This window comes from Microtus pennsylvanicus, chromosome 2 (assembly GCF_037038515.1).
Source record: "Microtus pennsylvanicus isolate mMicPen1 chromosome 2, mMicPen1.hap1, whole genome shotgun sequence".
NCBI lineage: Eukaryota > Metazoa > Chordata > Mammalia > Rodentia > Cricetidae > Microtus > Microtus pennsylvanicus.
In genome coordinates, this window is record NC_134580.1 from 58,182,413 (window position 1) to 58,198,970 (window position 16,558).

Here is a 16,558-nt window from a genome sequence, read left to right on the forward strand (position 1 = left end):
CTAAAATCAAAACAAGCAAAATAAAAAAGAAAACATTCATTTCTGTAAAAAAAATTCCATATTTTGGGGGGCTGTTCATTGTATAAACACTATTTTCTGAGTGAGTACTTCTAGAGATAAGCACAACCCAAGCTTTAATTAGTAACTGACATATTTTAGGTAGCTACAATAGATTTATCAAACAATAGCATTTCTAGCTAATCAATGGACACCAATTTCTAGTACTTGTGTGTGAAGTCACAGCTTTGTGTTACTTTAACTCTTTGTTTTAGTTTTCCTTTATATATCCTATTGAAAATGAAATTTTATACAATTTATTCTGATTATATGTTTCCCCTTCCTCAGCTCCTCCCAGATCTTCTCCACCTCCCCATCCTTCCCAAATACACACCCTTTCTTTTTCTCCCTCATTAGAAAGCAAGCAGACATCTAAATAATTAAATAAAGTAAGATAAAAGCAAAAACAAACAAACTAGAATAGGACAAAACAAACAAGCAAACCAACAAAAAGAGCCAAAGAAAGGCACAAGAAATACATACGGATGAACAGACACACAATTGCACACATAGGAATCCCATAAAAATCAGAAACCATAATATATAAGCAAAAGACTTCTAAGGCTAAAAGTAAAATAAATTAAAAAATTTAAAAAGCTTAAAGTATTATGAATAAAACAAACAAAGCAAAACACCTCCAAAAATACCACCGAGTTCATTTTGTGTTGACCATGTCCTGCTGTCCATGGGGCCTGCCTTAAGAGTGGGTTGTATGCCCCAGGGAGACTCTGTTGAAGAAAATTAGCTTTTCCTTCGTTAGTGGTTATCAGCTAGAGATAGTAGATTGTGTCCACTTTCCCATTCAGCACAGGGACCCCATCTGGTCTAAGCCTTATTTTAAAAACTACTGTTGAAGAATCTCGTGGTGAGAAATGGACAGAAAATATCGTTTACCTCGAGATCAGTGGTTCTCAATCTGTTGGGTTGAGATCCCGTGGTTAAATGACCCTTTCCACAGAGTTTGCATGCCAGATAACCTTTGTATCAGATACTTATTTACATTATGATTCATAATAGTAGCGAAATTACAATTATGAAGTAGCAACAAAAGTAATGTTATGTTTGGGGGTCAGCATAACATGAGGAACTGTACTAAAGTGTTGCAGCCTGAGTAAGGGTGAGAACCTGTGCTTTAAAAGTTTAACAGTCTTGGAAGTTTTCGCACAAGATTTTCCCTTGTTTATCCATTTTTTTCTGTATTAAATTTATGTTTATTTTATCTTCTAAAACTATACTGGATGACATCTAGTAGTGTCTATCTAAATTTTAATACATTCTAAATTTAAACTATTTAAAACATAAGCTTATGTGATTCTGATGTAAACATCCAGTATTAAAGGTTATTTTTATATCCATAATTGCATTCCATGTTTTATGGTGTTTTTTTGGTAAATATTTAGTTTCACATAAAATAGCAAAGTATCCAGATAGGAGTTATGAATTTGAATCAAATCTTACGTGGCTCATGGCTTTGGGTTCTTCGTGGAGCTGCTTTGTGTGTGGATTTTCACAGCACTGTTTTCATGCTCATGGCTACAAGTTAAGTTGTATTGGATTTCCAGAAAATTGTTGGTGCCACACATTTTATTTATTTTTAATATACACCTTGGACTTGTGGCTGGGTGTGCACAATACCAATTTTATGATTAGCTTCATTAATAAAGTCATACTGACTGTTTAGTTTAAAAGTTTGCATAACTAATAATATTGTTTTATCAGCAAATAAGAAGTGTGGTTAAAGTGCCAACAGCCCATTGTTGAGTTCCCTCATTTTCAGAGTAGACATCTGTCCCTTTGTCAAGAATGGATGCCTTTACCTAGAAGGAATTTTGACCTCGTCTTGTTGGCCAGGGACTAACTCCAGAAATAGCAGAGATCTTTTAAAAAACTGTCAGGAATATATTGGAAACAGATGGCTACTCAACAACTACATATGAAATGAAAATATGGATAACTGGATATATTTAATAATGATCAAGATTAATAAAAAGGCCAGACTTATTTTGCAATTTCCAAAGAATACAATTGGATAGACAGAATTATGAACAAGTTCTAACTATATTGCCTTTTCCCATGATAAAGTACTCGGAATGTTGTATTGCTCCTTGGTTAAGACATACCAAGGGTATGTGTTTGACCTCATGCAGAACCACCATTGCCTTTTTGAGTCTTCTCCATGTTTCATGCAATGAGTTTTATCTTTCCAGTCTTGGGTGGGTCTAGATTTGGAAACATGTTTTGGTTGGAAGTATGAGGCTCTGGATCTCAGCAGGCTTCGAGGTTGGAGGAGTTGAAGCTTACAGAAAAAAAACAAATAAACATGGTCATCAAAGCTGGGAATTAAGAACTGTTTATCCACCTGCACACTTGAATTAAATCTCACAGCAATAGGCAAAGCCATTTGACTTATGACCTTGATAAAATAGTCACGTCCAAGTGTCTGTTTTGCCCGTGCTTGGATACAAAGTTAGGATAGTTACTATATAGACTGGGTGGATATATTCTGGTTGAACTGTTCCTAAGTGTTGATTTCCAATGCACAGACAGAAGTCTGTGGATATAACTGATATGGAATGAAGGGCAATTAAACTAAAGATCTATTTGAGGATCAGGGCAGGAAGCTTCAACTTGCAGGACACACTTTTGTTCTTGTCCTTTGTGACTGAGCTGTGTTAGAAGTTCAGGACTGGAGGAACTGTTAACAGAGCACTTATGTTTGGGTGTGGCCTATCACTTCTGCTTTAAGAGAATTCCTTCTGGGTCAGGTCATAAAGATAGTGAAGATACAGACTATGGTAAGGATTCCCTAATTCATTTTTATTGTTTAAGTCTGTCAAAGTTCAAGTAACTAAAGCAATGTGTTTTTTAACAGTTTTAAGAATACCTTTCAAAAAACAAATGCAGGGGCAGAATTTGTTGACTCTGAAATCCTTGTGGTCAAGATGAAAGTAGTCTTCCGAAATACAAATCCAAACCAAAACAAAAGCCTTTAATTTGTGTTGATTCCCTTGGTTCTGCAATTCCCTTTCCTCTTTCCTTCTTAACTATGGAGTATGATTTGTGATGATAATGTGCTCTTGGTTTGACCTATGAACTCCAAGTCCAGCTTCTCTTGAGTTGTGATCAGTGTGGGATAGACAAGCTCCTTAAACATTCTTTCATGAGTACAAACCTTTCAAATTCTCCGCTCACTTCAAAGCCAGCTCTGAGATGTGAATAACCTTTTTCAAACTGTAATTAATTCCAACAGTAGAAGGTAGGCAGCACACTCCTCCCACTGGTTGTAGAGGACCTTGTTCTGGGCTCTGGATGCAGCAGCATCTGCCAGCAGCTCCTGGTTTTGCCTTAGTCTCCTAGTTGTGCACACAAGAACTTTTAAATGCCATTCCACAGGGTGCTGTGCTTTAGATGGATCCCATTCTTGGGCAAGTCTCAAAATGAGACAGCTGGCTTTTTTCCCAGCCAGTTTTTCTTCTCCACTGCAGCTTCTACATTCCATCTCTGTTCCTGTTCGCCCAGCTATCTGGACTCTATTACCCATGAGTTTTTCCTTAATTACACAGTAATGTTCAACTGGATCTAAGATTGCCAAAACTCATACTTGCTCAGGACACCAAGAACAATATTAGAATAAATCCTTTTCCAAATGTAACTGGGAATGTTAAAGAAGCTATATGGAACTTCTTTATTAAAAGACATCATAAATTCAATAAAAGGAAAAAATAGACAGGAAAGTAAAGTGAAAATAACTTACAGGTGAGGATCTAATTCCTAGAATCTTAAAGGAGATGTAACCCTAAGTCATTGCATTATAAAGTTATTGTATAGCCTTCTAACTTGTCTTACAGTTTACATATGAGTCATACACATTAATTATAAGGGTGCAAAAATATATGCTACACTTGCATGGTCATATTAACTTTGTAAATATAGAGCTGTGTAATAAATCCCTGAAGATGGAGAGTATTAATATTACCTTATAGTGGGCTACTATTCCCTGCTAAATTCATGTCTACCTAGGGCTTTAGAAAGTGACCTCAGTTGAAAAGAAGGTCATGGCAGATGTGAGGGATATAAAAAACAAGCCTATCCTATGAGATTATAAATGCATGAGATATTTATAGGAGACAGAAAAAAGTTATGAAGGTGTTGGAGGAACCAGTCAGGAGAAGACCAAGTCATAGGTGGAGTTACTCATCCAGGAAATGCCTGGGGCCACCAGCAACAAGGAGAAGGAAGAAAGGCTTGTCCCAGGAATTCAGAAGAAGCATGCTGTGTTTAACATCAGGGCCCTCATCTTCACCACGTAGAATGAGTTCCTGTCACCTAAACCACATTGTGATATTTGTTACATAGAAACTAACTCAGGAAATAGAACTCCTCCTAGCTCAGCTCTCCACCTTCAGAGACCCAAGGTGTTCTTATTTCTAGCCTGCACAGCATTTTTATGCATTTCCAGGACATTCCTTCTTTCCTATGTGTCTTGATTCTTCATCAACATACAGTGTATTAATTTTGTTCCTGTTGTGGCTGTGTTTTGACAATTTTTGTGTTCTAAAATCCTGTCTTCATTTAACTTTTATTTAACATGTTTTTGACAGTGTTGTACTTGTATATAACACCTTCTAATTGTCTCCCCCCCCCAGTTGTTTCTGTCTCCCTCCTGCCTGCCTTTTCTACAAGTCTCTTAAGTTTTTTGTTGTTGAGTTACATTCATAATGTGAACATCCCACAATATGTCCGTTTCTTTCTTCCTGCTAATAAGATATGCATCTATTTTGTTTATTTGTTGGTTTAGCAATTCTGTGCCTTATAGAGTTTTGGTAAATACCTTAAAGTTATAGCAAGTGCATTTTAATTTAAGATTGAATGTATTAGTCATCCTTTCTTTTCTTTTTATTTCTTTTATTTTAGTTTTTTTGAGATAAGGTCCTCTGTAGTTTTGGAGCCTGTCTGTCCTGGAACTAGCTCTTGTGGACCAGGCTGGCCTTGAACTCACAGAAATCCACCTACTACTTCTGCTTCCTGATATTGGTATTAAAGCATGCACCACCACTGCCAGGCTAAATTTATTGGTATTTCTAATTGGTAATGAAGAACCTTAGGAGATTTAGTTTTGAATTCTTTTCTGGTCTTGTGTTAATATTAAATTCAAATTTTGGTTTTTAAGTTCTAAAAATGAAAATATTGGTTTTTTTTCTTATACTCTTAAAATATAAGGGGCTGTGCAGTGGTGGTGTATGCGTTTAATCCTAGCATTTGGGAAACAGAGTCAGGCAGATCTCTGAGTTTGAGGCCAGCCTGGTCAATAAGAGCTAGTTCTAGGACAGGCTCCAAAACTACAGAGAAACCCTGTCTCAAAAATCAAAAAAAAAAAAAAAATAAAGTGTTTCCTTCTCCAGGGTGAGGATATTTGCTTATATTTCTATGTGAGTAAATCAGAGACTTCTTTTTTAATAGTTTTGTTTTTGAGAATTTCTCATGACCACTGCATCTATATAACTCTTGCTCTCCCTTTCTATATTCTAACACGTCTGGTGTCCATCTTCTCATGCTCACAGTCTTTTCTTTAATTATTATTAATGTATATTCACATACATATATGCACCCACATGTATATATATTAATATATTAAATATATATTACCACAACATCCATTTAGTTTTGTTCACATATATATATATATATATATGTATGTATGTATATATATGTTTGTGTATATGTATGTATGTATGTCTAGGGCTGACTTCTTGGAATTAGACAATCTTATATGGGATTATTTCCCCCCGGAGGCGGCTGATCAGAGGCCACTAACAGCTTGGATCCTCATCTAGGGGTGGGGCCATGTGGAATTTTCTCTGTCTGCCCTGGTATGTCAACTGGTGTCATGATGCTGGCTTTATTCAGTCAGTCATATTGTTGAGAGTTCATTGACGAATTTTCCCTGTCATATGTAGGGGCCATGATCTATCAGCAGGTATCCTTGGCCTCTTGTCTCTTAGAATATTTCTTTCCTCCATTTCATGATGTTCCCTGAGCGTTGAGTATAGGTCTTGCTTTGTAGATGGGCCACTTTTTCTCACTCAACAGTCACTTAGTCTCCAGGTTTTGGCCAGGTGTGGATCTCTTTCACAGTCTTCACCTGTTTCAAAAAGAAGTTTCTTTGAGGGTGAGAGTTCTATACATCTGGAGGTGTAAAGATGAGTATTTAGAAAATGGTTAGAAGTGATTTTGGCTTAGAAAGCTGACAGTAGCAGATTCACCTCTTGTGTCTATAACACAAGACATCTTTCTTTCGCGATGGGACATTCATACTTAAATATTTTTGTTTCTTTCTCTCTTACAGCTAGTTACGTATCAAATCCCATTTGCAAGGGTTGTTTGTCTTGTTCAAAGGACAATGGGTGCAGCCGATGCCAACAGAAACTGTTCTTCTTCCTTCGAAGAGAAGGGATGCGCCAGTATGGAGAGTGCCTGCATTCCTGCCCGTCAGGGTACTATGGGCATCGAGCTCCAGATATGAACAGATGTGCAAGTGAGTATTTGACTTTTCTCCATCCTGTTTTACTGGATGTGCAATTTAGATATTGTGCTAAGTATTTTAGAGAAAATATTTGTAACGGTCTGTAGATTAGTCTAAACTAAAGCTTCCAATAATGAATAGGGTAGCGCAAGAGAACTTTTACTTTATATTTTATGTAGGCATATATCATACAGTCACACACATTCCTCCAGTGATTTAGGTTAACCATTTTTCATTACATTAGTCTAAAAAAATGCTTGCTAGATAGAACTTCGTAAGGAGAAATGATTACTTGGAAACAAAATAACCAACCAATCACAAAAGATTTTAATATGCCTGGGAAATAATCTTTAATTTAACCTTAATTTTATAGTTTCTTCTTTTATTTTGGATTTGTAATTCCTGCTTTTGTTTGATCTCCAACTAAATATACACACACATATAAATATGCATATATAAAATTATAAACTTATTTAAAGCACCATTGCTGATAAAGATGCAATGGAGCTGTTTAGTGTTTTTTAGGCATTTTTAAAGTCAAGTAACTGGATGAATAGTTTGTACCAGTTGCTAAGATAGAAATATGTAGTTTGAGACGAAGATTGGCTATACATTTGTTTCATGAAATTGTTTGGACTGTTAGAAGGACATAACTCACAACACGTTTTAATAGTTTGATCGAATTTTTAAGTACATCTTAAATCTCAAAGGTGTGTGATTTGATGATCCATAGGATAATGGATCCACCTGGAAGCAGTTTTCTGTCCTGATTGCCTCAGGCAACTTCTGGTGGGATTTGAGTATCTGGGTCTCCTGTGCACACTTATTTTTATGCTTGTGCACACTTTTCAGTGTGTGTGCAAGGTGATGAAGCTGGAAGAGGATCGTTTGGAGCATGTATTCTAAATTCTAGAGCTATCACATTGTGAACTGTGTGTGGGCGACAGTCTGGCTCTACAACTTCCTACCCAACCTGGGAAATTACTGAGTGAGAAGGGGTGCTGTTAATAACTGTTTGAGGGTGTGCACCGTAATTCACAGTGTTCTTCCACAAACTGGTGTAAACACAGTTGTCTCGGTAAAAATTCCTGCTGGGTGAGCAGCTTCCCTCTACTCCAGATGAAGGCGTGCACAGGCGTGCTCTAGGAAGTGGAGAGCAATGATCACATATCAGGTTTGGGAAGGAGAATCTACATGTGAGAATGGGCTTGCTATGGTTTTACGTATTGTAAGTGAATGTAATCAATGCTGGAGACTACTGACCTATAGGCAATCATTACTTATATGGTACAAGCGGGAAGTACTTATTAGGGAAACTCTGCAAAGCAAAGGGGAAGCAGGCAAACATTCACGCTGCTCTAGATGGCATCAGGTCGTTATGGTTCTTCTATGCTGTTTTCTCATTTTCAGTCTCTGTGTTTATTGCGTTAGTTTTTAGCCAGCATCTAGAGAATGGGATAAAATTACAAAATTCGTTAGAGACAGAATTTGCGATTACAGCCACTTCTCACTGAGATTATTGATTGATCATAGACGAGTATAAATTTTAAACAGTAGCTTGGAAAATTCTCTAAATGAAATTTGCCTCTTCATCGTGATGTTTTGTGAAGAGTAATGGTGCAAGCGTGAAGTGACTATCTTCCAAATGAACACTTTGCTCCCTAGGTTGGCTGACATTGGCTCCTTGGGATGTACAGTGTGAGATTTGTAAAATTCATACACGCTCATGAAAATCACTTGAGTAGCTTACTGAAGTGAGGTAATTTAAGCTTCTATTGTCCTGGATATTATGTTACATGATGTTCCTGTCAGAGTTTCTCTTTCTCATTTGTTAGCAAATTGATTTGCACAGAAGCGCCAGGTTTACGTTGTTATGTATTCCTCGTTTAGGAAGCTTAGAAATGAATTTTAGTGCAATGCATCTGAAAAACCAAAAGTAAAAAATTTCCCAAAGATCCCAAAAGCTAACACTTGGGCTTCTGTCTTTGAGCATGCCTTTCTCTGCACAGTGGTGTCTTCCCCTCCTTAAGAAAGTGTCACACTTGTGGCTTATTTTAACTTAAGTTACAGACTTTTTCATGCCGTTTAACATAGTTGTACATACTTCTCTGGGATTGGCACACACATTTAGCTATTACCTCCTGGCAACTCACTGAGCGATGTTCATTTAAAAAGGTTTCTTTATTCCATTTTCATACATACTTTTACATATTTGTCTGATTTCACTACAATGCACATCTTGAAATCTTCAGGAAAATATTATCCCAATCTTGTGGAAATTTGGATAGGTATATAGTACAGGTGTCGGCTCATATCTCAACTAACAGCAGACATTTTTGCCTTGTAAATACCTAGGAATTAATGAAAAATGTATAAAGTGATTTTTTGTTTTAATATGCTTTTACTTCACATGAAGCTAGACATTTATTATTAGTGTGAATGCTCACACTTAGTATAGTTGACAGAAAATGTAAACTTCCTTCTTTCTCCTATTTTAAAAAGTTTTTTTTTAAATTAAGTGAAATATCAGATTCAAATGCCACAAAGAGAAGTGGTACATGTAACCATGGGATTAAAAAGAATGTTTCCGGACTCAGTCACTCTTATTCAGTATTCTCTCTTTTCTCATTCTAACCACTATCCTGATTTGTAACCAATACACAGATGTCGTCTCGTTTAGTTAAAGCACAGATAATCAAGTGACTGTATGGCACATAAACTCTATTGTTTAGTTTGTGTTCTGTGCCAACCTCTCTGATACATACATTTTTCCCCCCTCAATTGTTTAAATAGTGCAAAGCTGATTGTGTATTTCCATTTTCTGAATGAAGTTACCTAAACTGGTTATCATTCCCTTTCCAAAGTTTGGAAGCTAGGTGTAGTGAAAAGGGATGGTATATATGAAGACTGTAGGTGTTTTCTGTTTTTAGGAATGAGTATTATGAATAGAAAATAAAATAAAGATATTAAGAAACTATTATCCATCCATAAAAAATATAAGTGGTTAGGTACAGTTTTACTGTATAATGATGAGAAGCTATTCTGAGTAGATTGAATGAGACTACCTAATGACAGGCTAGCCTTAGATAGGTTTTCCTTGTAGCCCAGGCGAGCCTGGAACTCACTGTATAACCTGGATTCACTGTTGACATCATGGTAGGTCCTCCTATCCTTACTTATGCCTGCCACCCATGCAGGTCTTCCAGGTGTGAGCCACCTCACCTGACATGAAAAATTGATGCAATCTAAGCAGCTGTTAAATGTGTGATATAGAAAGGTGATAAATTGTGTCTTCCATGGTGCTTTTATGTTATCAGGTGAAAACTCCCTTTCAATATCTTTTATGCCTTTCATTGAATTAGTAGAGTCACTGCTAATAATGTTATTTCTTCTCTTGATCACTTAATAGGAAGTAGTTTACAATATACCTCAGGTATTCATTTTATAGACTGAGTAATGTAAACATTAGCCATTCTTTTTGCATTATGAGAGTTAACAAGTAATAACAACACATTTCAAAATAGTCTTAGATATAGTGTTTTGTGAAAATAAAAATACTTTCACTGGTAAATTTCTCCCCTCAATGAATGTGTGTAGTAATAGGGGCGGCGGGGCTGAGTTCCCAGCACCCCGGCCGCCTGCTCAGCTAGCTTATGCCCCGAAATAATTACACGGACACTGTATTCTTTTAATCACTGCTTGGCCCTTTAGCTCTAGCCGTTACTGGCTAATTCTGATATCCCAATCAACCCGTCTCTAATAATCTGTGTGCACCGGTCTTACCGGGAAAGACTCAGCATGTCTGACCTGGCGGCTTGTTTCATCGTGTGCATCTGCCCAGGAGCAGGGCATGGTGTCTCTGCTGAGGCGTCTGCTCCCGAGAGGAGAGCTGTCAAGTCTGAGCTCACTTCCTCTTCCTCCCAGCGTTCTGTTCTATTTACTCCTCCCACCTATCTTCTAACCAATGAGGACCAAGCAGTTTCTTTTTATTTAACCAATGACCTTCCTCCATCAAATGTGTGTGTGTTGTATTGTATTCAAAGACATGCATAGCCTGTTCAAGGAAGGAAAAGCTATATTTAATTAAAAGGTAGAGATTAGATTGGTAGATAGGTAGGTAGATAGATGGATAGATAGACAGATGGATAGATAGACAAATGGATAGATAGATGGATGGATAGATGGATGGATGGATAGACAGACAGACAGACAGATAAATGATAGAGATAGATGATTGATGTATTCATGGATGGGTCTGGAAGAGTTTGATCTACATTATCCCTGTCTTCCTCTGTCTCTCCTAGTTCTTTTCCATTTAAACCTTCTGATTCTGTTTCTCTCCTTCTCCTGCAAACATGTATAGATCTTTTGGTTTATAAAGAAATCCATGGCTCCCAAACTATTCCAGTAGTCAGCAAGATACTCATCCTGTTCGAGAACATTGACTCATAGTGGAATATTTTTTCATTGTGTTGTTCCTTAGAAAATGAACATGAGCTGGGCAGTGTGGTGCACACTTTAAGTCCCAGAACTTGGGAGGCAGAGGCAGGAGGATATCTGTGAGTTGAAGGCCTGCATGGTTTACAGAGCAAGTTCCAGACAGTTAGCGCTGTTATACAGTGAAACCCTGTCTCAAAACACCAAAAAATGAACAATAAAGTACAGACAAAATAACTGTGCACAATTATAAATAAAAGTATTAGAAAAACTTATATGGTTTTCAGGAATAAACAGCCAGTTTCAAATTGCATTAAGTAGTTCATGTCAGTCTTATTTTCTAATGGTCAAAATCAATTTGTGGCAAATCACATTTGAAAGAAGATTGTACTAGAAGGAATCTTGGGTTCTCCAGTGTGTTCTGCCAGTAACTAGCTTTGTAAGCTAGAACCGTTTACATAACACACTCTGGAATGAGAGTTGGCCCGTGCTCTTCCTGAGCCTATCTATAAAACCGTCACAGTAAAAGAATAAAATCTTTTGGTAGTTCCTCTTAAAGTTATTCTTCTCATTGTAACTTACTGTTCTTAAGTCCAGTTGCTTTAGTGTTCTGTTCACTTTTTCTTTGTAGCCGTCATATCTGCATGGTTAATAGTTAAGGAATATGCATGAATAAAGAGTGGGGCATGAGCTCTTTACTGTATTATACAATAAACTGATGTCTAAGTTGGAAATATTTGATAATCTAAAGTGAACTATTTGTAACAAAAGCATATGCTTGCATTAAGATACACAGAGAGGATCCTGTTTGAGTATATATTCTGAAAGGGTAGAAATTGAATCTCAAATGTTCTGGTCCTTCAGCAGACACATCTATCACAGTACATCATTGTGTCAGCTCCCAGTGTCATGTTAGACACTGAAAACACAGAGCGTCCTGCTCTGGTTTCTTTATTGATTGCAGGTTGGGGAGATAAGTGACACGCATGAACATAGGCCTAGAGACAGATAGGTAAGTTTAATAAGATCTAAGTCAAGCTTGTAAGCTTGTAAATCAAGAGTCTAAGCTTGACTTTAGATATGAAGTTGAGCTAGTAAAGGATTTAAAATACCTTCACATGTACCCATGCACATGTGGCATGTGTGCATGAGCACACACACACACTCATACACACACACACTCACACACACACACTCATACACACACACACACACATACACACACACACATACACACACACACTCACACACACTCACACACACACACATACACACAAATAAAAATAAATCTTTAAAAATTGAAATGCTTTAAGTTGGCACAAACCTTGTACATACAGCGTATTATGCAATACATTAATATACATTATCTGTTTATCTCAGTGTGAGTATTTAATCCCCTCACTCATCTGTCATGTTGTTGAAGTAAAAAAACTAATGCTCTTTGTGTTCTGTTACTTATCAACTTATCTTGACCTAGAGTTACCTAGGAAGAGAGTAACAGTTGAGGAATTTTTTATATCAGGCTCACCTGTGGGCAAGTCTGTGGAGGCCTTGTCTCAGTTGGTAATTAGGAAGACCCTGCCCATCGTGGGCAGAACTATTCCCTGTATTGGACAGAAGAAAGCTAAGTGAGAGAAGCAGTCTAGCAGACAACAGAAGTGCATTCATTTCTCTCAGTTCTTGAGTGTGGATATGATGTGGGTTTTCTACTTGAATTCCCACTTTAATATTCCCCGTAAGGATAGACTGTAACCTTGAATTGTAAGCCCAAGAAATCTTTCAATAATCTTAGTTTCTTTTGTTAGAACATTTATCACAGCCACAAAAATAAAACTAGAATTCTTTCTCTTTGCTGTTTCAAATTATAATTATTTAATAACTGTTTAAAGCAGTTAAGTTATATAAAAATGCATGGTTTTGAAAGATCAAAACTGGTTTTCCTACCAGTTATACTTTTCTGATTGTGACGGGAAGCAGTACGGCTAAGCCATCAATAATTTGATAGGATATATTAAGGTTTGTTGTAATTATTTGTCATTTGTTTTGAGACAGCATCTCCCCACATAGCCCAAACTTGATGTGCGATTCCCCTCTGTGTGCTGTGAATGTTTTATTACCATTGGTTAATTAATGAAGCTGTTCTAGCCAGTGGCTTAGCAGAGCAAAGCCAGGCAGGAAATCCAAACAGAGATGTCGAGAGAAGTAAGTGGAGTCAAGGAGACACCATGTAGCTGCAGAAGGAGAAAAATGCCAGAACAGAACTTTACTGGTAAGACACAGCCTTGAGTGATACACAGATTAATAGAAATGGGTTAATTTAAAATAGATAGCTAGAATTATGCACAAATCATTGGCCAAACAGTCTTGGAATCAAAATAGTGTCGGTGTGATTATTCAGGACTGAGCATTCAGGAAATGAGCGAGCAACCCCCCCTTACACAAACTTGTCTCAATTCTTGCAGTTCTCTTGCTTTAACCTTCAGATTGTTTGTTTTATAGGCATTTTTCACCAAGTCTGGCATCATCAAAGTTCTAATTAGTAATTTCCCTCCAGTATTTTGCAATTTTCACCTGCAGTGGGACTGCTGGGAACTAAACTTGGGTCAACATGAAGAGCGATCTCTGTGGCCCCAACATTACTCATTTCAAAAGGCTCATGCTTCCTTGGATTGTATGCTTCTCTAAAAAGTAAGGCATTGACCGGACATGGTATAGTTTTCTAAAGCACTTGTGGAACTTCTCCCTTGCTGCTAAAGTGCTTAGAAATGTTGTCAGAGCATTGTCATGGACAGTGAAAGCAGACCTTTGGAAGCATCTACTGACCAACCTGAAGATTGGCTTCTACTGTATGGTGTGGTTAGAGTTTCTATTTCCTTCTGTCGTTGAACTGGATGGTTACACAGAGTTAAAGATAACAGATGACAGATAGCTAGTTAAAAATAGTAGAACTAGAAGTAAATTTATATTGCTTTCACTCTAAACATTTTGTTTTTAGATTCTCTCCCTCTTTTATCAACCAGCCCTTTCATTCACATGCCAGTGACATAGCAAGCAGGGGATGAGACACTTACTACAGCAAGACAGTATATCCCTGTTGATGGCTGATCAAAGTCATTTTCTCGTGTGGAGATCACCAAATCTCTGTGTGTTTTCACTACGTGTAGAGTTGATGGTGGATTTCAGACTCATTCTGCGTCCCTAAGTTAAGATGCTTCTACTTGATGTTTATAAGTGAAACTGTTCGCTAAAGTCAGAACTCAGTAAAATTCAACCAAGGTCACATTCTGGCCTGCCATCGTGTGTGTCAGGGCCTTGGTTAAGGGAAAACTTTTAGAGCTTTAAGTGCCAGAGAAAAAAAGAAACATGAAGATGATGCATGGGACATAACTTTCACTTGTGATTATGTGTCTGAGTGAAGCTTTATTGGAAAACAGCTATGCTTTTTGATGTTTGAGTCGTGGCTTCTTTGTGTTCTAATGGAGTTGAGTAGTTGACAGAGACCTTAAGGTCTATATATATATTCTAAGATATTTACTCTCAAGCCTGTACCTCTGCCCTAAGCCTGTTTGGAGTGTGAAGGTATTGAGAGATTCTTCTTGTTTGCCTTGGGTGGAGGTTGAGTGGAGAGTAAGATGTATATAGCGTTTCTTTTCATCTGGGCAGAGAAAATTGCCTTTTCCAAGACTTGGCAAATTTCAGTGGGGACTCATGTCTGAAGTTTATTATACTGTTAAGGTTTCACCTTAATATGATAGGGTTGACAAGTTACCAAAATAGGAAAAGCACAAGGAGTAACAAAGATGAGGAACCTGCTGCTGGCAAGAATTGGAAATCTGATATGAAATATGAATTTGTTTTATAATTTAAAATTGTCTTCCTGTCAATTTTACTTTGAGGTGGTTGTCTCTCCTATCTTCCTTAAATGGAAATACAAATCCCTTTAAAACAAAGCCTTGCATTTCCCAAAAGATAGGCTCTTCTTCATCTCATTTGTTTGCAGGACAATTTGAAATATGCAGCACTTGAACTGTGAGAGACAGAGCCCATGTCTGTATTTGTCTACTAAGCTTTTGGTCATAGCCAGTGTTTATTTTGTTTTCCTTCTTTTGCATGTAGAAAAGATATACCGTTTAAGATTCAGAGAAGGTACTACCCATATAATTCACAAATTTGAATTTGGTGCTTATGCACTGTAAATTCGGAAGACTTAACTTTAAAATGAGCCTGTGAAGACAATTATTTTGATAGCATTTGTATTTCTAGGCATCAAAATAAAGTATGCCTAGCATATGGGGGTGCATGCCTGTAACTCTACATCAAGAGGCTGAGGCTGGATAAGGTCAAGTGCAAGATCAACCTTGGCTACACAGGAAGGTACCGTGTGAAGCTTCTGAACAATCCTGACAGACCTATGAAATGAAGGCTGAAATTACTCTTATTTTGGGTCACGAAGATAAAGAGAATCATAGTCTTACTAAGTTGTCCACTGTTCCGTAAGAGTGATGAAATAACTGTCCTCAGGTCAGCTGACCATAGCACTGCTGTAATAGCCTCTGCTTTCTCATCATACTCAGTTCTGCCTCTGAGCCCTTGTACCCTGTTCTGTACTCGGGATACTTGGGTGGCATCTGTGCTAAGTATGCTCCCTGGTAGAAGCAGTTTTGACTTGAACCATTTCAACTGGGTTTCTCCCAGACTTCAGCAGGATTGTCCATTAACTTAGTAATGCTGGTTTTCTATACTACCCTGCAAGTCATTCAGCTGTAAGTATGAAAAGTCGAGGGCTGCCCTTTATTTTCTTTAATCTGAAATGATCTCACACCCCTGATGAGCTGTGTGTAGCTAGACTCTATTGCAAAATATTGTGATTTTTAGCTTTTGAATTGTAGTTTTCATCAATCCATACTGTGAGATTTTTGTACTAGCAATATTAGAAATATATTATCTTTAAATTTTTATTTATTTTTAAAAATCAAACTTATCTTTTTTTTTACTTTACATACCAATCCCAGTTCCCACTCCCTCCCCTCCTTCCATTCCCTCCACCCCACTCCTCAGAGAGGGTAAGCCCATTTCATTGCTTTGGGGAAGATCTAAGGCCCTTCCTATTATATCTAGGCTAAACAAGGTATCCATACAAAGAGAATAGGTTCCCAAGAAGTGAGTCCAAGCAGTAGGAATAAATCCTGGTGCTATTGCCAGTGGCTCTGTAGTCTGCCCCAGCTGTACAACTGTCACCGGTATTCAGAGGGACTAGTTTGGACCTATGTTGGTTTCTTTTCTGTCCATCTGGAGTTGGTGAGCTCCTATTAGCTCAAGTAAGCTGTTTCAGTGGGTGTTCCATCATAGTCTTAACCTCTTTGCTTATATTCTTACTCTCCTCACTCTTCAACTAGACTTTGGGAGTTCAGCCCATTGCTCGGCTACAGGTCTCTGCCTCTGTTTCCATTAGTTGCTGGATGTAGGTTCTATTGTGATATTTAAGATAGTCATCAATTTTACTACAGGGCATCAATTTTACTACTAGGGTTCTAAATGCTT

At 37.5% G+C, this 16,558-nt stretch overlaps 1 protein-coding gene across 2 annotated transcripts in view; it reads left to right on the plus strand.

Moving 5' to 3' along the window:
• Positions 1-16,558, plus strand: part of Rspo2 (R-spondin 2) — a 130,864-nt gene that overhangs the window by 62,784 nt on the left and 51,522 nt on the right. For both annotated transcript variants that reach the window (XM_075961066.1, XM_075961065.1), the window contains exon 3: positions 6,404-6,592. In XM_075961066.1, the coding sequence (XP_075817181.1) occupies positions 6,404-6,592 (189 nt within the window). The remainder of the gene's footprint in view (positions 1-6,403; positions 6,593-16,558) is intronic.